At 42.0% G+C, this 22,703-nt stretch overlaps 1 protein-coding gene across 1 annotated transcript; it reads left to right on the forward strand.

Annotated features, from left to right (window-relative positions):
- Nucleotides 1-11,274: 11,274 nt before the first annotated feature.
- CCN3 (cellular communication network factor 3) lies at nucleotides 11,275-19,397 on the forward strand. The gene is made up of 5 exons (XM_035011812.1): nucleotides 11,275-11,471; nucleotides 11,603-11,828; nucleotides 12,919-13,170; nucleotides 14,373-14,587; nucleotides 17,881-19,397. Exons 1-5 carry the CDS (start codon nucleotides 11,400-11,402, stop codon nucleotides 18,175-18,177), a joined length of 1,062 nt encoding a protein of 353 aa, XP_034867703.1. The 5' UTR covers nucleotides 11,275-11,399; the 3' UTR covers nucleotides 18,178-19,397.
- The last annotated feature ends 3,306 nt before the right edge of the window (nucleotides 19,398-22,703 follow it).

The following is a 22,703-nucleotide window of genomic DNA, read 5'->3' on the forward strand; positions in this document are numbered from 1 at the left end:
TTCTAACTGGTCTCCCTACACACCCTCTTGTTCCACCCAGTCAACTCGTGAGTTGGATTACAATATTCCCCCCTGCTTATCCGTGGTTTCACTTTCCATGGTTTCAGTTACCATAGTCAAACATCATGGAAATAGATGACCTTTCTGCCGATGTAGCATCAGGTCGTCAATAGTAGCCTAATGTTATGTCACAATGCTTACTTACATCATTCATCTCACTTCATCTCTTTACATAGCATTTTATCATCACACATCATCATAAGAAGGGTGAGTACAGTACAATAAAATCTTCTGAGAGAGAGAGAGACAATTCCACATTTACATAACTTTTATTTCAGTATATTGTTACAATTGTTCTATTCTGTTATTAGTTGTCATTAATCTCTTACTGTGCCTAATTTATAAATTAAATTTTATCATGGGGGAAAAACATGTATAGGAAAAACACAATATATATAGGGCTCAGAACTCTTAGCAGTTTCAGACATTCACTGGGGGTCTGGAAACACATCCCCCATGGACAAAGGAACCACTGTATTTGTAGATCATTTCATTCCACTATTTAATAATTATCAATACAGCTCTACCTAAATAATGTTATTATCCAAATTGTAAAGTAATCCTTGAGATTTAAAAAATAGAAGATTCAGCACAGCAATATAGAGAAAGGAGATCCCAGATGTAAGGAGGTCTCAGTACAACAACTAATAGGCAGATTTGGAAAGTATCATTCCAATTTTGAATAAAAGGTTGCAGAGTCCAGGTAAGATGTAGCCAAGAGAAAAGAAAAGGCAACCTGTAATTTATCTGAAGTTCTTGACCATGTTATGAGGAATTTTTTCATAAAATTTGAAGCTTAATTACTAATGAGTACAAAGAAAAGCAAATAAAAAGATGAAACAGTAACTCCAGGAGAAACAAAGAGTTTTACAAGAAAGGAAATGTAGCAGCCACCTGGGCGCCTCAGTCAGTTAGCACGCAACTCTTAAATTCTGCTGAGGTCATGATCTCCAAGTCAAGATCGAGCCCCACGTCAGGCTTCCCACTCAACTTGGAGGGAGTCTGCTTAAGATTCTTCCCTTCTCCCTCTGCCCCCCACTCCCCCCATTCCCACTCTCTCTCTAAAAGAAAAAAAAAAGGAAATGTAGGTATAGTACATTGTCACCTGTAACTCATATTACAATAGATAAAGTAAACAGTATTTATTTTAAAAAATTAAAAAATAAAAATTTTTAAAAACAGTATTTATTTGAACAGAAATTATGACAACAGGAAAAATGAAAGAGAGAATCTATGGAGAAGAAGGAAGCATCAGAATATATTGTGATTGTGATGTAAGAAAGCTAAACCTTCATCTTCCAAAGAAGAAAGTCAGTGGGTGATAGGAAAATTTGAGAAAGCAAAAAATAGCAGTATAAGCTAATATGGAGATATGGTATGGGAAGATACATGGGCAAATATTTGAAGATGAATACAGCTAAAAGATTTTTAAATGTTCGACTATAAAAAATGAAAATTAATGTAAGGGTAGGGCAGAAGACTATTGTTTCTTACGGTTATATAGCACTTGTCAACATTTTTAGACTAAGTAAAATTTTCATAAAAATTAACTTTAAAAAGCCATAAGATTTTCAGTTGAAAGATGGAAATTAAAAAAATAATAATTAAAATAACTACTTGAATGAAAAAAACACACAGGGAATATCTATGAATTTGTTAGCTTAAATTTATAAAACTCTGTACATCAAAAATGATGAAAATTATATTTAAAGGTACAGGACAAGCTAGAAAATTATTCATAGTATATGGACAGTTGGTATTTATCTATTTTAATATTGAACCTTTCTATCCATCTTGAGGGAAAGTTCCCACTTTGTGTAGTACTGACGGGTTAGCAGAGGATGAAGGGACAACCTCTTAACAAAGCTAAAAGAATCTCATCTCTTTTAGCTGCAAGACTGAGATAAACAAAACCAAACCCAAATTTTTCACAGTGGAGAAATGTCAGTGAAATCAACATCAGAGCCTTAGCAGTATCCTGGAGATAAAGAAAGTGCTGGATGCTGATAAATGGAATTGAAATGGGAAGACCTATGAGCTTAGGGGCTACAGATCCCTTGAAGAATAGTTTAGCAACTGAAAGAACGCCTCCTTCCTTTTCTAATAAAGATGGTTTCTCTCGTCCTTAAAGGTAGGCCTCCTCTTTCCCTGAGACTCTAAGCTTGCCCAGGTGGTCCAGTTCTCCTCCCGCTCTAACCTCCCATTCCTCAGAATCCAGAAGAAGGAGGTACAGACTTAAAATTAATAAGATAACTGCCAAATGGGTGACTAATTTCAAACAGAAACATGCTATGGTTCACAGTATTAATATCACAACATTAAAAATACATCTATAAGCTTTCTCCTGAGAATATTCTTGCAGTGGGTAAGAAGAAGACTAGTATACATCTAATTCTTCTTCTGGTGGTATTCAAGATGGAAATTTTCAATGTAAACACCATCCCTTGATAATATCCCCTTAGACCATTACATCTGTCATTGTCTACTGGAGTTATAATGTGGAATAGCATTTAAAATGACATCTCCATTCCATTTGAGAGTAAATCCATTATTTTGTGTCATAGTCATATATTTTAAATATTATCACCAAGTAAACTGCTCCTTGATACAGAGAATTAAAGTTGTTACTATCATCTGATATATATATATACACTTGTAATTTAACAGTGCTCATTTACGGGCGCTTGGGTGGCTCAGTCGTTAAGCATCTGCCTTCAGCTCAGGTCATGATCCCAGAGTCCTGGGATCGAGTCCCACATCGGGCTCCCTGCTCGGCGGGAAGCCTGCTTCTCCCTCTCCCACTCCCCCTGCTTGTGTTCCTGCTCTCGCTGTCTCTCTCTGTCAAATAAATAAAATCTTAAAAAAAAAAATGCTCATTTACTAAATTAAAATTAAAACATTTAAGTGTCAAAAAGAAGGATAAAATAATTTCCAAGCTTTGGGAAAAAAATATGGGATTGTATTCATGAAAATGGATGCTGATAATATCCAATTAAGGAGGACAGAAGCTGAATTTACAGTTATGGTTGAATTTATCAGAGATTCTGAATTCAGTATTCTAGCTTAGGTAGCTGGGGGTTAGTAATGAATACCTGGAATCAGGGCTGAGCTGTACCAATCAAATTGAAATTTCTTGGTCCAAAAAAAAGGAAGAAATTCTAAGATGGAAAAAATGTAGGAATGCAGGAACAGATTTTTTATGTTACCATTCACCTCCCCTAACCAAGGAGACACTACCCTATCAGTAAGAAGCTAAAACATGAATTTAGAGTATCATGACAAGCTTTTTATTTAAATAGAAGAGACTAGAATAGCAAATATCCAAACACAGGCCATGTAGTAAGGAAATTTTTGTGTGAAACTTTAGTTCTAATCATACAGTTATGGGTGTGAAATGAGTTATATAAACTGGTATGTGTATATGTGAACATGGATTTATGCATTTTTGTTCATGATATATATTTTCAGTATTTCTCACTGAGTGTCATGGTCAAAAATACTTGAGAGTCACTGTTCGAGTTGGTTTACAGGTAACCTGGCATACACAGGCTAGCACCAGCAAGAGGAGATCCTTCTGAAAGAAGACTGGCAGTATCTAGCAGGACACTGGAAAGTACAGAAAGATAATGGAAGAGAGAATTTTGATTAGTGACATCTGGTTGTCCATTTAACCTGAAGGAAACATGACTTGAAGGAACGAACAATAGCAATTCCTGATTAGTGATATGAGGACGACAAAATGGCCAGGATTGGGTAACAAGAAAAAAGTGGTTCCCAGAGTTGGCTGGTATTGTTGATCTCAATCAACAGGAAGCAAAGAGTCTGGAGGAAGAAGGGAAGAATAGTGGGAAGGAATGTATATGAATGACTCTTTCTTATGTGACCAGCAAATTCAGCAGTAAAACCTAATGAAAGAGAATGAGGTAAGTAGAACCACTAAAAGCATCAAAGGTTTGGGTCATTCATTGTTTTTTTTTTAAGATTTTATTTATTTATTTTGAGAAAGAGACAGTGAGTGCAAGCAGGGCATGGGGCAGAGGGAGAGGGAGAGAGAATCTTAAGCAGACTCCATGCTGAGTGCATAGCCTGACACGGTACTTGATCTCACAACACCGAGATCATGACCTGAGCTGAAATCAAGAGTTGGACACTTAACCAACTGAGCCACCCAGGTGCCCCAAAGGTTTGGGTCATTCTAACAAATCACCCCAACCACCCAAGGGACTGGCTTTCTGGAAACCATCCAACATTTAGCCCACTATCATACACTGCCAGCAGAAGAGTACATTGATACACACTCCTGGAAAGCAAATTGGAAATTTGTATCCAAAACCATAAATTACTCAAACCTTTGCTTTGACAATTCTATTTCTACTCATTTCAAAGAAAAAAAATCGAACCTATCCACAAGAAGCAATACTTATAACTACTTGACTACTTATAACTGTTGCTACCAACTAGGTTGTGAGTTTCCTCTGCTGTGAATTATCAACATTTGATAAGGACTCTCCATGACAAGACCACTCTATAATCATGTGTGACAGAAATTAAAATAAAGACACTCTGCGACCACAAAAATGACCAAGTTTCCCCTGATCCAGCTAACCTGAACAACTATCGTTTCTTCTCCCAAAACAATTCTATCCATGCTTTGTTCATCCTGCCTTTGCAATAAAGATTGCTGGGATAACCCGTTGTGAAATTGCTTCTACTTCCTGTCAGAACAGGTTCCTTGAATTGTCCTCAAGATCACTTAACCCATGCCTGAATGTCATAATAAGTCTCTCTTAACTTCTTCCTAAGATGCCCTGTGGTTCCCCATAGTGTGTGTTACATGCTGACACTGTTCAAGATGCAGAAAAAAGAAGTCAATTCATTGAAAGGGATGCATCATGGTGTTAGGGTTTCATTCTTTGACAGAACCCCATTGAGAAGGCTGTAGGACTTTCCATCTATCATCTTATTTATACTATCAACAATCCTAGAAAGAAAGAACAATTATTATCATTCTTATCTTACAAACAGAGAAAGAAACTGAGGCACAGACTAGCCAGGTAAATCGTCTAAGATCTAAGAATTTGAGCCCAGGTAGTCTGTTGGGAGAGGTGTTTTATCACAGAAGCTATTCAGCTTCCGCCAAAATGCCATCACAGCTACATAGTCATCTAGGATCAAAACCTGGGATCATACCCAGCCTTCCACAGCCACCCAGAGCTCCATGGAAAGCAAATCATCTTTTATCTCCAACCTCCTCTTTCCATGCCCAGTGCCACTCTGCTAGTTCCAGTCTTCATTATCTCTCCTTGCGCTGCTATAGAAACACTGTGACTGCATTACTTATCCCCAGTCACTCTCTTCTGTAATCATAAGTTTTTGAAGAAAATGTTCCTAAATATGGCCCTGATCATGCAGTTCCTTGCTAATAGATAGATGATAGAGAGAGAGAGAGAGGGAGAGGGAGAGATGATAGATGATAGATAGATAGATGATAGATAGATAGATAGATAGATAATATATGGATAGATTTAAAAAAAAAAAAACAACTAAACTCTACAGTTTGGCATTTATTTTCTTCCAAGGGTTGGTGGCTGTGGTCCACTTTTCCAACTTTATTTCCCATTACCTTGCTCTGTTCCAGATAAATTAAACCACTCTTCATTTCCTGAACAAGTTCTGAATTTTCCTATCCTTATACTTTTCTTCCATTGTCTCTGTTCAACCCACATCTCCAGGTTTCAAAATCCCACCCATGCATTATCCAACTCAGTGTTATTTAGTCTTCAGGGCAAAGTGGCTTAGTGAAAAGACAAACAATGAACATGGAATGATTAGTTTTCCCAACACTCACTCCCCAACCTCCACTACTCCCATGTTCTCACAGCAATTAATTTCATCTTCCTTTATGCTCCCATGTTACTTTGCCTATATTCATGGACAGAAACTATCACATTCTGCCTTATTTGGGAGTTATTTTTTTACTTCATCTTCCTACTAGGTTATAAAATCCTTGAAAATACAAAACATTGTATTCATTTTTTATTCATACCATAAAGTATAAAAAATTATCACTTAATGAATTAGACATTATGAATATTCCTATTGTCAAGTGCAACATAATTCTGTGGTCACACCCCCAAAAGTCTATATTATTTGTTGCTGAGAATTCATAAATTGGGTAGAGAGGCCATACAGGCTTTTTTGGGCTCTGTGATATTATGTGGGAATAGGGACTTGCCCAAAAAAGAATCTTTCTTTCTTCAGAAACAATCATTTAAAGTTTTTTAGAACTTTGCCTATATTCAAGTTATATTATTTCCCTTCTCTGTGCTTACCTGGCCACCAGCATTTATGAGTTGGGTCCACTGTCATCCAATATGGAGCACTCCTGAGAGGCTATTGACTAACCTGATGTCCAATCCATATGCATGTGCCTTCGTCTCTGACACAAATGCCTGGTCCAGAGGATTCTGGTCCGTGAAGCATAACTGGTTATACCTACCCGACTGTTACAAGCCGTAGAGAAGTCACATAGAAAGAACTGCTCAGGGCCATTTTCCTCAGCTGGTAGTGGGCATGGGTAATGCTGGTGCCTGGGGGCTAGGAGTGTGGCATGTACTTAAAGCTTGAGAGACTCCATTCCAGTTCAAAACCTTTTTTTTTTTTTTCCTTAAGTAGGCTCTCCACCCAGCTTGGAGCCCAATGTAGGACTTGAACTCACAACCCTAAGATCAAGACCTAAGCTGAGATCAAGAGTTGGATGCTTAACCAACTGAACCACTTAGGCACCCCCCATTTCAAAAACTTTTTAAAAAATTATTTCAGTTTCAAAGAGCTCATTTCCCTATAAGGAGGTCATTTAGCAGTGGGAGAAATTAACTTATTTCTCACATTTCTAGTCAATTTCTAGCTTGAATTTCTTTTTACTTAATCTTCTGGATTTTTGTTTTCTGTAAGAAATGCACTAAAAAATAAATTTTAAAAATGTGGGTGATAGGAAGATGTTTCCAAAGGGGATAACACTAAACATTATATATTTAATATTTCACCTCCTGTCACTGCTTCTTCTCTGTCTCTCATCGTTTCCAGAAAAGTAAGAACAGAAGAGATCTGTCAGAGAAGCAAGAGGGTGTGATTGATATTAGCCATAGAATTGTACACCTTGTAGAGCTGGCCGGCATAACATATAATGGGAATTACCTTGTGTTCTACCAATTCCCTGGGGCCCCAGGAAAGGGACATATGAAGGAAATTTAGAAAAAAACAACTGAATCATTAAAGGGCTGTGAGGTAGATTTATGAGGCATATTCCCAGAGCTAAGTACATGTGGCTTCACTGAATAATGACTGAATGAAGACACAATCGATGTTTATGAGTTTATGGAGAATGTAATCATTGAGGAGGGAAGAGGGATAGAGTTGTCCTGGAGGTGATAACATCATAGTCACTGCTTTTTCTTTGTGTCATTTTTAATATGGGGTTAATATGTTTAATATGGGGTGCTTTATATTTCTCTTGCCTGCTACAGAAATCAGTGCCAGTATATTTTTAAAATCTTTTTTAAAACTGAAAAAAATAAAACAATGGAAACTTTTATAAAATTTTACCTTTATAAAATGTAAGTTCTCTAATGTACTCTGGGTAGGAGTATTGACTAATGAGTAATAAGAATATAAATCAGGGGCGCCTTGATGTCTCAGTTGGTTAAGTGTCCAACTCTTGATTTCAGCTCAGGTCATGATCTCAGGGTCATGAGATCGAGCCCACATGGGGCTCCACACTCAGGATGGAGAATGCTTAAGATTCTCTCTCTCCCTCCACCCCTCCCCTGCTTTCTCTCTCTCTCAAAATAAATAAAATCTTTAAAATGTATGTATATAAATCAATTAACAGCCTATCTGAGATAGAGAAGGAGCAATGCGTCTCTGGTGTCACATCTGGGGTGAGGGAAAAGGAGGAGAGAAAGAAATGAAATGAAATGAAATGAAGAGGTGAATCCATCAAAGTACTTGCACCTCATAACCAAGTGGAGCTGACATCTTGGTGGGCAGCCAAGACCAGCAACTCATGAAGAATTTCTAACGTGATGTCCCCTGACTTCCTCAGACATCTCCACTGACACAGGGTTTATTTCCAACGGGAGGAGGTCGCCAGCCTGTATGCCACCCTTTCGACTCATAGCACCAAGAAAGACTGAGAGAAGGTGCATGTCAGAAGCAGATGGTGATGGCGGATAGCTGCGGCTGAGGAACAACACCTCCAGTTCTTTCTTACCTCAACCAGTAACAAGGGACAAAACTTAAAGTAAGGTTTGCAGTATCTCAAAAGGTCCAAGAACAACTGACCACTTGTCCATCCCTGGGAGTGTTATGGAAACTATGACGTGCTCACTGTTCTCAAGCGTTCCTGGTCAGGAGAGGGAGACAAGCACACACACAGTCACATCATTGTTATTCAGTGAGTTCAGAGATAGATGGGAAAAGCACCACCAGTGCCAGGCCAATGGAGAAGACAAAAATCTACCTCAGCATGGAGGATTTGACAGAAGATGTCCTAGTGCAGCAAACATGACCTGATTACCATCAGATGGCTTCACTTTCAATTTCCAATTGTTTTAATGTGGAGCTCCTTACCCAGGAGCATTTACAGCAGATGGTAGAGTGGATATGTACTGTTTGGCCTGTCACACAGGTTTTCTTCTTAAAGAATCACCCCTTCTTTCCTAGGGAACTCTTCTTCCACCCCATTCCAACTATGTGGTGTTAGCTAATCCCCATTCCTCATCTTTCTTGTCTCCCTCAATCCAGCTCTTCTCCTGGAACTTTCCAAATTCCTTCTGCGGTGATAAGGTCACAATGTAAGAGGTTAGGGAGACCTTAAAGTTGACGCTTCCCTTATATGGGAGAAGCTGGTCTCTGGTGAGACAGAATAAAACTGACACCCAGAAGAGCAATGAAAACAGATGGGGAGATGGAGTCTTGGTAGCTCCAAGGCCCTGATCCTAGTGGCCTCTGAGGCCCATTAGCACCTTTCCCATTAGTTGTCTGTGAAATACCACAGCATCTCAACAGAAGTCCTCTTGCTGAGGCTAGTTCCAGCTTGGTTTCTATCGCTTGCAGTCAAGAGGCTCACGGTAGCTGTGACTTCTTGACATTTTCTTCCTTATCTTGAATTCACATTTCTCCTCTCATCTTCCCCCTTCCCAAGAAGAGTCAGCCCAGCCTCAATGCTGCTGGTTTCTCCTTATTCTGGCTGTTCATACTTTGAAAATCTGGCCAAGATTCTTGCTTCCCCATTAGCTATGCTTCCAGTTGTTCTGGAACTATAGGTTTCCCAAAGCCAGCTCCCATTTCAAAATATAATAAAATGCTGTCAGGGCGCCTGGGTGGCTCAGTTGGTTAAGCGACTGCCTTCAGCTCAGGTCATGATCCTGGAGACCCTGGATCGAGTCCTGCATCGGGGTCCCTGCTCGGCAGGGAGCCTGCTTCTGCCTCTGACCCTCCCCCCTCTCATGTGCTCTCTCTCTCTCTCTCATTCTCTCTGTCTCAAATAAATAAATAAAATCTTTAAAAAAAAAAAATGCTGTCTACCAAGAGCCCTCACCAGAGAATCCAACTGAGTAGGCCAAGGGTGGGGCCAAAGAATCTGTATTTCTAAAAAAATACACCCTGGTTGATTCTGATGTGCAGCCGAGTAGAAGAATCACTTGGCCTGATGACCCATGAAGCTTGTCAACTTGAAGAGTGGAGGAGTGTCCTAGACGTGGCACAGATTAACGGTTCAACTTCTTGTCAAGCTTTGAGTACTGCTGAGTCTGGTTTACCTCAAAGAAAGCAGAATTATCGCCGGCTTGGGAATAGGTAATAGCAGTTTCAAGGTGCTCAGAGAACTCTCCTGAAGGGGCTTGGGATGACTTCAGCATGAGGAACACGCCTGACCCCTTCCACAAGCTGCCTTTGCTTTCCTTCATGCTGGAGATGGACGATGTAGAGGAAATTTGTTTCTTTTTCAAGTCTAGAGTTACATCACAAGACTGCATAATTTTTCTTGTAAAGTGTCTTTCCAATGTGGCTATCCTCAGAGTTGGGGGGCATAGCCATCCCAGAGGCAGCGGCAAAGTTGAAGCGGGGGAGAAACTTTCTTTTAATCCATCAGGCAAATATCACCTTGAGCAGTAAAACTGCTCTCATTCTCATGAGAGATGACAAGTGCTTCAAAGCAGCCATGTTTTAAACGTGGATGCCAAATGAGAGAAAGATTTGATTTGCTGGCTGGGTCAGCCAAGTAAAGCAAACACGTCCTCGCGCCTTACCTAATTCACTGAGGTCTGGACAGTGGCTGAGCTGAGCCTTCCTCACCAACTCTCGAAGGCTCTTGGATTTTGACATGTGCTGATTTACCCTAGGCATGATACAACAGGTGTTTCGGAAAAAAGCTTGTATTTTACCTCAGGCTCTTACGTTTTTTATTTTATTATGTTTTAATTTTATTTCTTCCAAGCCTGCGGAATCAGAAGGGGAGGGGGGTTAAGAATCAGTGGGGACTTGGAATGATTAGCCTCAAAGGAATTTTTTGCCATTTGGCCAATAGCATCCCTCATCCTAAAGCGATGCTTTGCTTTGCTTTTTTTTTTTTTTTTTTTGGCTTTGCTTCTGTCTTCTCTTTTCTTGCTTTTTCCCTCCACTTTCTTTCTTCTCTCTGCTTCCCTCCCTCCCTCCTCTCCCCTCCCCTCAACACATTCAAAGAGTGCCCTAAACGGTGACAAACTTGCATGTGCTTCCTTTATGACTCAAGCCCTGGGCCGCTCGCCAACCCCCCGCAGATGGCCCCGAACTGCAGGCACCCCTGGAGGAGAGCCCCCCGTTTGCGGCCCAGCTTGGAACGGCCAGCGCGCAGCGGCGTCCCGGGCCTGGGGGAAGGCAAAGCAGCTTCCAGGAGGAAACGGGCGTTTCCTTCCCACGCGCTCGAGCGAGCCCTGGGTCCCGGCCGCGCGACTCCACCCTGCCCCTCCCGGCGCTCCGGGAAAAGCCAGTCGCCACACACAGGCACACGCCGGCCCCAGGGCCGCGCCCTAAGGAGAGCGGCGCCCACAGCCAATTGCCATGGCAACCCCGGGTTCGTTCCATTCCCCACCCAGCCGGTCCCCCCACCCTCCCCGCCCTCCCCCCTGCCCTGCAGCCAACCGGCTTGAGCGCGTCCCGCGAGCGCGCTATAAAACCTAAGCCGGTGCCGCCGGGGAACCGAGGCGGGCGCCCGACCTGCTGCGGGGCGAGCGGGGCGAGCGGGGCGGATCTGGAGCGCCCAGTCTTGTTTCGTCCAAGCGGGAGGGAAAAGCCTGACCATGCAGAGGGCGCAGAGTCTGCCCAAGCGGTGCATTGGCCTGGCCTTCCTGCTGCTCCACGTCCTGGGACAGGTGAGCGGCGCTCCCGTCGGGTGCCTCTGCTTACTGTGCCCCCCAGGGCGGCCCCTGCTCGGCGGCCCGGGTCACCCCGCCTTCGACAGTCCCTGCTGAGAGCTTTCTCCTTCTTGTCCCGCCCGCTCCAGGTCGCGGCCACCCCGCGCTGCCCCGCCCAGTGTCCGGCCCGGTGTCCCAAGACGCCGCCAAGCTGCGCCCCCGGGGTGCGAGCCGTGCTGGACGACTGCTCGTGCTGTGTGGTGTGCGCCCGCCAGCGCGGCGAGACCTGCTCCCTGCTGGAGCCGTGCGAGGAGAGCCGCGGCCTCTTCTGCGACCGCAGAGCCGACCCCAGCGCGGGAACGGGCATCTGCATGGGTAACCCGGCCCCCCGCGCCGCCCGCCCTCCGCTCCCGCCTGCTGCCCCTTTCCTCGCCTTCTCCCCTTCCCTGAGGGGAACGTGCAAATAATAATTGGGATGATACAGCAGGTGATGTTTGTGGAGCGCTTACTGTGCGCCAGGCATGGTCGGGGGTGGGGGGGGGGTGCTGGCAGCTTTGGGGAGCGCTAGAAGCCGAGAGGAAACCTGCCCGCAAAGGTGAGAAGCACATTCATCACCTGCCTCCTTACAGTGGGATCTGGATAGCCTAGCCGGGGAACAGAGCAGAGTTTAGGGCCAGTGAAATCATTTCCTTTGGACATTTCCAAGGGGGTGCTTGGGGGTGCTGGAATCTTGGGCTTACAAGCTCACAGTTCCCCCCCCACCCCCCCAACCTGCCGCCCAGCAGGTTTGTTTTCACACCTGTAATGATCCTATTTGAGCTAAAGCAGCCTTTGGTCTCCTGGACGACTATGTAATCCCAGTCTGGGCTGTGAATAAAATAAAATGCAGACAACCAACCAATTCAGGCTGGTGAAACTGATTGGGGGATCATTTTCCCACCGTGGTGCACCATTGAGTCGGAGGCTGCCCCGGACTCCCCGGATAAGAGGGCTTCGAATAGCCTTTTACTTTCTTCTCTAAGTTACTGATTATTTATTGTGCTGGAATGCCAAGGAATCCTAGCACCCTTCCCTATTTGACCAGTTAACCTATTGGGAGAATACGAAGTGTACCTTTTTTTTTCTAAGCTGTTGGAGTAGGAGAATCTAAGGAGGTTCTAGCAAAATGACTTTATCATGGGAACAACAGCTGTGGGAGAGTCACTTCTTAGTGGCGCTCCCCCTGCCTCATCTGTGAAATAAAATGGCAGGATTGGATGGTCTTCAAGGTTTCTTCTTGCTCTGGGAGGCCTCCAGGAGGACATCTCTCTGCCAGAGAGAGAGAGAGAGAGAGAAGAAACAGATCACTTCAACGAGAAAAAGGGGGATGTGGGATTTGCATGTAGCTTGTATAGCTTCTCCATGACACTCTGTTCTTGATTTTTCTCTCTGCCCTTCCCTCTGCCTTGCTTCCCCAATGCTCTAGCGGTAGAAGGCGACAACTGTGTGTTTGATGGGGTCATTTACCAAAGCGGGGAGACCTTCCAGCCAAGCTGCAAATACCAGTGTGCCTGCAGAGATGGGCAGATCGGCTGTGTGCCCCGCTGTGGAGAGGACCTGCTCCTGCCCCAGCCCGACTGCCCAGCTCCCAGAAAAGTTGAAGTGCCCGGGGAGTGCTGTGAAAAGTGGATCTGTGACTCAGATGAGAAGGGGCAGTTGGGAGGCCTTGCCCTTCCAGGTAAGAAACTCCAGATACCTGAACGTGATCACCACACAGGTTAAAGGCAGGCAGGAAGCATCGGTGCTCTTTGGGATTTGCCATAAGAAACTGGCCTCCATTTCTGGCCATCCGGTTGTGGATTCCAGATTGCCCACTAAGAACAAACACGTCACGTGTGTGGATCCAAGCCAAGGTATTGAAGTATGCATGCAGTTTCTCCCAAAGAGAACCTGCTGCATTCAGTGGTTCTTTTGAGCAGGGGGACTGATTTTGTCTTACTGCCTGACTACTGTTTATATTTTAGTCCACCCCCGCTTGACCCTTATTAACATCACAGAGATAAAAATAAAAAATAAAAAAATCAGTCTTTTCCAGATTCTGGATATTACCCATGTGCTCTCAAGACCAGCCTTCCTGAAGAATGCTACTTTTCCCTGGACAGGTGTCACAGAGAAATGCCGCCTTTCCAGATGCTGTAGGAAGGGTCAAGGATCTTTGTTTTGCTTTTTCTTTGTGTTTTATCTTCTAAAGGAAACGGTTTTTTGGAAAAAAATTCAAGAGCCAGTAGAGAATATTTTAGAAGCCATGAATCAGCCAGATTATTTATGCGGGCGTACACAGAGCTTTCCAGCTTTTCTGAGGTCAGAAATTATCAGCCATGCCTCGCAGATAGGAGAACTGCCATGTAGAAGCGCCCCAAGCCATACATATGAAGTGTTGAGACAGAACTTTTTGTAATCAAAGTCCAAGTGTCTATATCCCAATAATCCAAGCAACTGGTTTTACCTCCCTAGAACAAAGTATAGCTTTCGTCACTATTTTGAGTCAGTAGGTTCTAATGACTCATCCAATTAAAATTTCATCATGATCCTTTTTCTGTATAAAATCACATGTTGAAAACATTACAGCTTATGGAATGGTTGTTGATGCTAACCTGTTCTACATTCTTCAAACTGCTAGGCTTCTTAAAGACCAGTTCTCCTAAGCTTCTTCAGGACAAGTTGGACAGTCATTCCACAAATCTTTCTTGAAGGCCTAGAATGTTCCGGCATTGTGCCTCCTCTTTAGGGTTTATAAATACAGAGATCCAGTTCTGAGAGCACCTGAGTTTAGTAGGTACAGAATTGAATGAGACCCTCTTTCCAATGATGGTTGAAAGGATCATTCGGCAATCCCCATGTTTTACCCAATGTGGCCGCCTTTAATGGTCCATCCCATAGCCTACAGGACAGAAGCCACACTAGGAGTTGCGGTCTCTGACTCCAGCAGCAACTGCATTGAACAGACCACAGAGTGGAGCGCATGTTCCAAGAGCTGTGGCATGGGTTTTTCCACTCGGGTCACCAACAGGAATCCACAGTGTGAAATGGTGAAGCAGACTCGCCTCTGCATGGTGCGGCCCTGTGAACAAGAACACAAGCAACCAGCAGATAAGGTAGGAGCCTGGGGACAGCCTCCCATCCCAGAGCAAGGTAGCTTTGCCTCATGGGTGTCTGGGTTCTAGAAAGTCACCGTGATACTAGTTGACTCAGAGGTCAGCTCTAGCGGGGAGTGAACCCCAGAGAAAAGGCAGAGAGCTTCCTGCAATGAGGGAGTTTACCTTCTTTTTTTTTCTCTTTCATGTACTGAAATATCCCAAGCAACTCACAGCAGGTCCACAGGTAGAGGGAGGAGCCGGCCAACTATAATAGTGTCCCCAGTTGAGACGGTCTGGCAAATCTCATTCCATTCCTGGAAAAAAACGGGCTGCTCAGTTGCCAAGCACAGCTGATTTTAAAGTGGTCACTTCTGACCTCAGTTTTTTCACCCCTTAGGCTCGATCTGTAGGAAGCACGGGATAGAAATTGTATCTTCCTCACTGAACCCTCAGTCCCCAACATCCTACCTGGCCCATATTGTGTGCTTGATAAACAATTGTTGATAAATAAATGAATGGATGTCTGGGAATTATTTTCAGTATTTTAAAAAGTCTAGTGGAAATAGTACATTTGCCAGCATAAGGCGATATGTGCCAAATAAAATAGCACATTTCTTTCCCTTTTTTGCTGGAAATGAATCAACTCAGTGTGTTAACACTGACTATAAGGCATGTGGATCAGAAGCTCTGATTGGTTCCTGATGACATCACAGGCCTTGTTACCAGAGCCCTAGATCAGATAAATGCAATACTCAAATTGAACCATTATATGGAAATTTGTACAAACCTAAGGCCAAAATAGTGTCTTTTTTTTTTAAGATTTTATTTATTTATTTATTTATTTATTTAATTATTTTTAAAGATTTTATTTATTTATTCATGAAAGACAGAGAGAGAGAGAGAGAGAGAAGCAGAGGGAGAAGCAGGCTCCCAAGGAGCAGGGAGCCCGATGCGGGACTCGATCCCAGGACCCTGGGATCATAACCTGAGCCGAAGGCAGACGCTTAACCATCTGAGCCACCCAGGAGCCCAGATTTTATTTATTTATTTGAGACAGAGAGAATGAGAGAGAGAGAGCACATGAGAGGGGGGAGGGTCAGAGGGAGGAGCAGACTCCCTGCTGAGCAGGGAGCCCGATGCGGGACTCGATCCAGGGACTCCAGGATCATGACCTGAGCCGAAGGCAGTCGCTTAACCAACTGAGCCACCCAGGTGCCCCAAAACAGTGTCTTAACAATGAAAGATTTACATATCTCTACACCGAGGCAATATCACCTAATGCTTAAGGGTGCGACTCTGGAGCCGGACAACCTAAATCCTGGCTTACCACACGAACTGGCTGTGGGATCTGGATGAATTTTCTTAACCTCTAAGCCTCAATTCCTTCCCCCATATAATGAGGCCATTGACAGTACCTACCTCAAAGTTGTCATGAGGATTAAATAGAATGAATTTACAAAGTGGCTGGGCAGAGATGACTTTGTTAGCATTAGGCATCATTTCTATTTATTGCTAGAATAAGTCTCCAACAGTCGTATTAGTTATATGGCTACATGGCTATATGACTTTTGGGGGTCCATCCTAATTTATGTTTCTTCCACCAATTTTGAAAGAACACATAGAAACATCCCTAAAATTATATGCTAGAAGCTGCACCTCCCCACACTTAGGGGAATTCCAACATGCATGTGGCACAGTTATGTAGGTTCACCCACAAAGCTGCCTCTCTCTGTTTCTCTCTCCCTGTGTCTCTGTTCCTGTCTCCTGTCTGTCTTTCTCTGCTTCTCTCTCTCTCTCTCTCTCTCTCTCTCTCACACACACACACACACACACACACAGATGTTGCTGACCTTGTACCTCTTTGAGGACATTGGCAAGAATATAGGCTACTCATTAAATATGAAAAAGGAAGAAAAAGGAGGCCTTTAATATTGTCAAGGACACACTTCTTTATTAAATAAGGCTTTTCCATGTCATGCCTCCAAAACTTTGCTTTTTCTATTGTTTCTTTTGCCAAAATTTTTATATTTGTTTGTGTAACTTGCACCCAGTTTTATATTGGGAGATATTATATTTAAGATATATACATTTCATAAAGGTTCCAAAATTTATTTGGAATCTGGGGAAATACTAGCATAATAATCATTACTTCCTAACACCAAAAGATGCTTAAATATGAGCCAGTGCTTCTCTATGTGTGGCTCCCCAGACCAGCAGCATCATCTAAGAACCTGTTAGAAATGTAAATGTTTGGGGCCCACATCAAACCTACTGCATCAGAAACTCTGGGTGTAAGGCCCAACAATCTGTGTTTTAGCAGACCTTCTAGAAGATTCTGATGTAAAGTTTGAGAGCCACTGATTTAAGAGAATCCCAAGCCTCATCACTCCACAGCTGTGGGCTGTGCCTAGGAAAGTGAAAAGCAGAAGAGAATTATGGCAAATTAGTAGGTGAAGAAATCTAAGTGAGAAATAAACATAGAGTCAGTGTTGTGCTGAATTATCAATATGAAGGTTCCTCATCAACCATTACTAATGGCATATTGAATAAATTCTCCACTTACCCCACTTTCATGGAAAATAACCTTAAATCCTATTGTTTTAGATGTTCCTAAGGGTATAATAGAAGACATGGGCTTGTGTCAGACACTCAATCACTAGATGTTTCTGGAGACTTTAGGCCTTTGAGACTCTATTTACTCATCTGTGAAGCTTGCACAGTTGTTCCTTACATGAATAATTGATCCTAGTAGGAGTGAATGTTGTTAATGTTAAGTGAATTAATGTCTGAAAAGTGTTTGAAGCATTAGGAGGTATGCAACGCTGCCAGGTATATTCCCTTTCTTTTTATAATGCCTAAGAATGCATAAACTAAAACAACATCAAAGTCTGTTCCAGTGCCTTGAAAAAATAGCTTTATTTATATACACGTTCACCCTCATGCTTATCGCCACGAGGTCAAAAGATGGTTGTGTACCATTAGGCATGGTTTCCACATTCTAGGCAGGAAGACAATGAATGCAGGAAGCAATAAAGAACTGTACCTATCTGAAGGGCAAAGGGCTTCCCAGGATCCCTTGGCCTATGTATCATTGGCCAGAACTTGATCACAAAGCCATCCCAAGCTCCCAGATATTCTGGGGAAGCAAATACTAGTAGCTGACCAAATTGCCCAAACACTATAATGTCATGTTAGCAAAGAAGAAAGAACAATGGATAGGGGGTAGGCAGCTAGCAATTTATTCCATATCCCTAATGGTCCCTCAGAGGAATGGTAGCCATTCCACGAATCTCTCCTTTCTTCTTTCTTAGAAAGGAAAGAAGTGTCTCCGCACCACGAAGTCACTCAAAGCCATCCACCTGCAGTTCAAGAACTGCACCAGCCTGCACACCTACAAGCCCAGGTTCTGTGGCGTCTGTAGTGATGGCCGATGCTGTACCCCCCACAACACCAAAACCATCCAGGTGGAGTTCCAGTGCTCCCCAGGGCAGATCATCAAGAAACCAGTGATGGTCATTGGGACCTGCACCTGTCACAGCAACTGTCCTCATAACCATGAGGCCTTCCTCCAAGAGTTAAAGCCAAACACCAGCAGAGGGGAAATGTAACATGTAATCCTACAGAGGCAAATGTAGCTACCCAACATCAAATGAATATAAGAAAAATTAAGAAGAATTATTATTTTACCCCTGAGTCCTATGTATTTTCTGTGGTCATATGAGGTCAGTTATATCTGTCTTTTTTTTTTTTAAATGAAAGATACGATTAACTGTAAACTTGAAATCAAGGTGAGCTCAGGATAGTACTTAGGGATGATTTACTCTTCTGTGATATTGACTACAAATGAAAATTTGTATAAATTTAAGAAATCAGATACATGTTTTACTATGTAGACTATCACATTACACTCTTCTTATTTTGTTATACACTAGTGCAATATCAAGAAAATGTCACTGTCCTGAATGTCACAGTGAAGTTCAATATCATACAGAACATGTCATACAAATATTTTGCCATATATTGAGGTTTGACTTGAGGGGTCTCTGTTGAACTCTCCTTTTGGGTGGCTCAACCCTAAACTTCCAAATTCAAGATCTGAGGAAATGTGTAGCTCTTCAGTGTGAAATCCAGAGACTATTAGTCTTCTGTTGCGTTGCACACTAGGAAACAAGCTGTATCTACAGGAATGGAATGTTGTTAGTTAAGTGGACTGGTGTGATAAACTTGCTCTGTTGCAGACAAGTTGACTCCCTTCCAAAGAAAGGAGATAAACAGAAAACTCCCGCGAATACAGAGATGACCTGGCCTCTCAGCCTTCATACATTTCTATATGCTGGAGGCTACTGGGGCTCACTACTTTTTCGTTCAGAAGAAGCAGAACATATCAGCCGAGACTTTTTTCATCTTACTGATGAGTAAACTGGGGCCCAAAGCACCAGATTACAACCTTTGATGACTTTCAAGTGTGCTGGTCATAGATTTTGAGAAAGAAGAATAAAATCAACAAGACTGTGGTGGTAAAATACCACAAATTTTATGGAAGTTCAGAATTATTGTAGACATGCCCAAAACTTATCCTTGGGCCCTAATTATGCAAACTCACAAACAAGATATATGTGTATACATATGTGTATCTAATTTGTCAGGCTATAAGATAGGCTGCAAACTTAAATGATTACATTCCTTTAATGTTACCATGTGTGTTCAGCTTTTCTCTTTTAAAGTATTTATATATAAGTTATACATTTTTTTAAATATTCCTTTTACTTTCTCTATTTGTCAGACATCACTAAATAAATATGATTTTATCAGTGTGTGACTGCCATTACTTATGTGCTTACGAGTTGCTTACTGAAAATATAAATAATGGATGGATCTAGAGGGTATAATGGTAAGTGAAATAAGTCAGACAGAGAAAGACAAATGCCATATGGTTTCACTCATATGGGGAATTTAAGAAACAAAACAAAGAAAAAAAGACAAGCAAAAGAAACCAGACTCAACAAAGAAAAAAAGAGAAACAAAAGAAACTAGAGAACAAACTGGTGGTTTTCAGTGGGAGTGGGTGAAATAGACAGAGGGGAGTAAGAGTACACTTCTCGTGATGAGCACTGAGTAATGTATAGAATTGCTGTCTCATTATATTGTACACCTGAAACTAATATAACACTATATGTTAATTATACTTCCATATAAAAAAGGAAATATAAATAAAATTAAAATTTACAAATTAAATCAGGCACTAAGCGACAGCATCTATTGAAAGCAAAGCAGATATTTTTAGATGAGCTTACAATTTCTTATCAGAAGGGAAACAAAAGATAGTTCTGAGTTAGGTGATCTTTACTGCCAAGGCCTCGGATAGTCTCCACACTGTTTACTCAAGCCAACATCTCAAGCCCTGATATGTTTTTCTGGACCACCTGCTAGACACATCTATGTATTAAAAATTGAATGTGGGCCAAGCAAAACTTGCCTCCCTGGCTTCAAATTGCTCTCCATCCTCCCAATTACCCAGCTTAAACCACCAGCATTATCTTGATCAACCTACTCTTACTATGTCCCTAGAAAAGCATATTTCCAGAGGCAATGCAGAGCCCAGCAGTGAACAGGACTGCTATCGGGGCAGTGTGAGGGTCAAAGTTAATATAACTTTTATGTTAAAGTTTCTGGGTGATGCAGCGGGTCTAGAGTTCTTCCATAGTTTAAAAAAAAAAACAAAACAAAAACAAAAAACCTTATCCCCAACTTCACTTCCCCTACCTACAGCCTCCTGCCCGACCCATATATTTAGCAAGTTACTATTTGTCCCTTAAGATAAATTGGAAAGCGAATTTGATTTCTAGAGTTTAATCAAAGGATGTTATTAAGGACAGCTAACATTAATTGCCCACTTATTTGTGCTGAGCACATTACCTTCATTAGCAGCATTTAATTTGCCCAATGGCCCTGTGAAGTAAGCACTCCTCCCCATTTTACATATGAGGAAACTTAAAAAATTTTAAACAGTTAAAAGAAACTGATGGGGGGTGCCTGGGTGGCTCAGTTGGTTAAGCAACTGCCTTCGGCTCAGGTCATGATCCTGAAGTCCCAGGATCGAGTCCCGCATCGGGCTCCCTGCTCGGCGGGGAGTCTGCTTCTCCCTCTGACCCTCCTCCCTCTCATGCTCTCTGTCTCTCATTCTCTCTCTCTCAAATAAATAAATAAAACCTTTAGAAAAAAAAAAGAAACTGATGGATCTAGAACTCAAAGTCCTTTTGTTTCTAATTTAAGCTATCACATGAATCCATGCAAAGACAATCTCTCTTCAAGCCTGTTCAGTCCAATATTGTCCACAATGGCAAAATGGGAATATCCAAAGTTCCAACAGTGTAGATTTGGCTAGATAATCCCAGTACAGCCATTATGATGAAAACAAAGCTATCTTTAAAATGAAAATGTAAGAAAATACTTACCTCCCACAAAAAGTATAGAACTGTGAAAAAAGTGATTTGTTTTTGTTCCAAAATTATCTGTGAATACAAATGTAAAGAGAACTAGGAGACAATATACAATAAAGTATTATAGTGTTATGCCAAGTTGGGCCTTTTTGTTGTTGCTTGTGATTTCTTTACCTTTTTCTTTTCTTTCTTTCTTTTTTTTTTTTTTTTAATTGTTATTTTATTACTTTTTAAAGGGGGGACAACCTTTTAAGGCAGGGGGGATAAAAGGGTAAGGCTAAATTAAGATATCCTTTCAAGCAAAGTTCCCCTCATACCTCTTCTCATTCATGTTGAGTGGGCTGCCCCTTCCAGCATCCAAAATACTTGCTAATTCATTCATTTTGTTCATTCAAAAAACACTTACTGACTGTTTCTGGGTGCCTAGCATTGTTTTAAGTTCTGGGAAAATAAAACAAACAATAAAATAAACAAGTTACCTCTCCTTCCTGGAATTTACATTCTCTCTGTTGGCAAAAGCAGGTGAAAAGCAAGTAAATGATCAATGAAGATGAATATCAAATAGTGATAAATAAACCCTATGAAGATCACCAAACAGGGCAATCTAATAGAGAATTTCTTGGTAGCCAGTTTAGCTGGAGGTGGTCAAGGAAACTCTTTCTGAAGAGGTCACTTTTCATCCTAGATCTGAATGACCAAGATTAGGAGAAAGAATCTTCTGGGCAGAAGTAAGAGCTAATGCAAAAAACCTAGTATCAGGAATAAGCTTGGAACTTCAGTAGAGAAGATCTGCATGGCTTGAGTGTGCAAGGGGAGGTGGGAATGATGGAGGGCTTGCCTCATAGTGTCACAGTATTTTACAACCCGTTCTTTAAATTCCATGACATTGAGCATCTCCAGGCCAGCATCTTAATCTTCTTTGTATCTGCCCCAGTATCTGGCACACAGTAAGACTTCACTATAAACCCGTTGAACAGATGGATAAATAAATGAGTGAATGGACAAAATGAATGGATGGACAACAGATAGAATGTTCTTTGAAATAAATGTTAGGCTTTTAAACTATCATTTTCATTATCACTGCCACTTGGAGAGCAATCCTCCACTCTGAGACCCACACAAACACACACATGCATGCATGCAGTCCTGAAATTATAACTAAATTTATAATTTAGTTTGAAACATTTGAAAAAATGTGACCTGATCTAAAAATATCCGTTAAGTCCAGAATGTTCTAGGAATATGGCAAGGAAAGCAACATTTACTGAGCAGGGTTGAGGGCTGCAGAATGAGTACAGGTTTTGGAGTTACTCAAGCCTGGGTTTGAATACCAGGCCTACTCTTTCCCAGCTGTGGGATATTGAACAATTTGCACATACTCTCTGAGTCTCAGTTTCCACACCTGTAAGAGGAGACCATAATATTGATAGAGTGACCAACCATCTTCATTTGTCCCAAACAGAGAGGATTTCTGGGACACAGGACTTTTATTTGTAAGATCGGACAGTCCCAGGAAAACTGGGCCAAATTGGTTACCCTAAGTATCAACCACACATTGTTGTTAAGATAATATGTGTTCATAAGCACTTGACTGTGCCAGACACATAGTAGGCCAGCAAATGACAGCTATTATAATAATAAGATCCAGTAGAGCCAAGCTCTGCCCCTTATTCTCTGCTTGTTCTATTCAGAGG

This window comes from Mirounga leonina, unplaced genomic scaffold (genome assembly GCF_011800145.1).
Source record: "Mirounga leonina isolate KUSES-001 unplaced genomic scaffold, KU_Mleo_1.0 Mir_165, whole genome shotgun sequence".
NCBI classification, from domain to species: Eukaryota; Metazoa; Chordata; class Mammalia; order Carnivora; family Phocidae; genus Mirounga; species Mirounga leonina.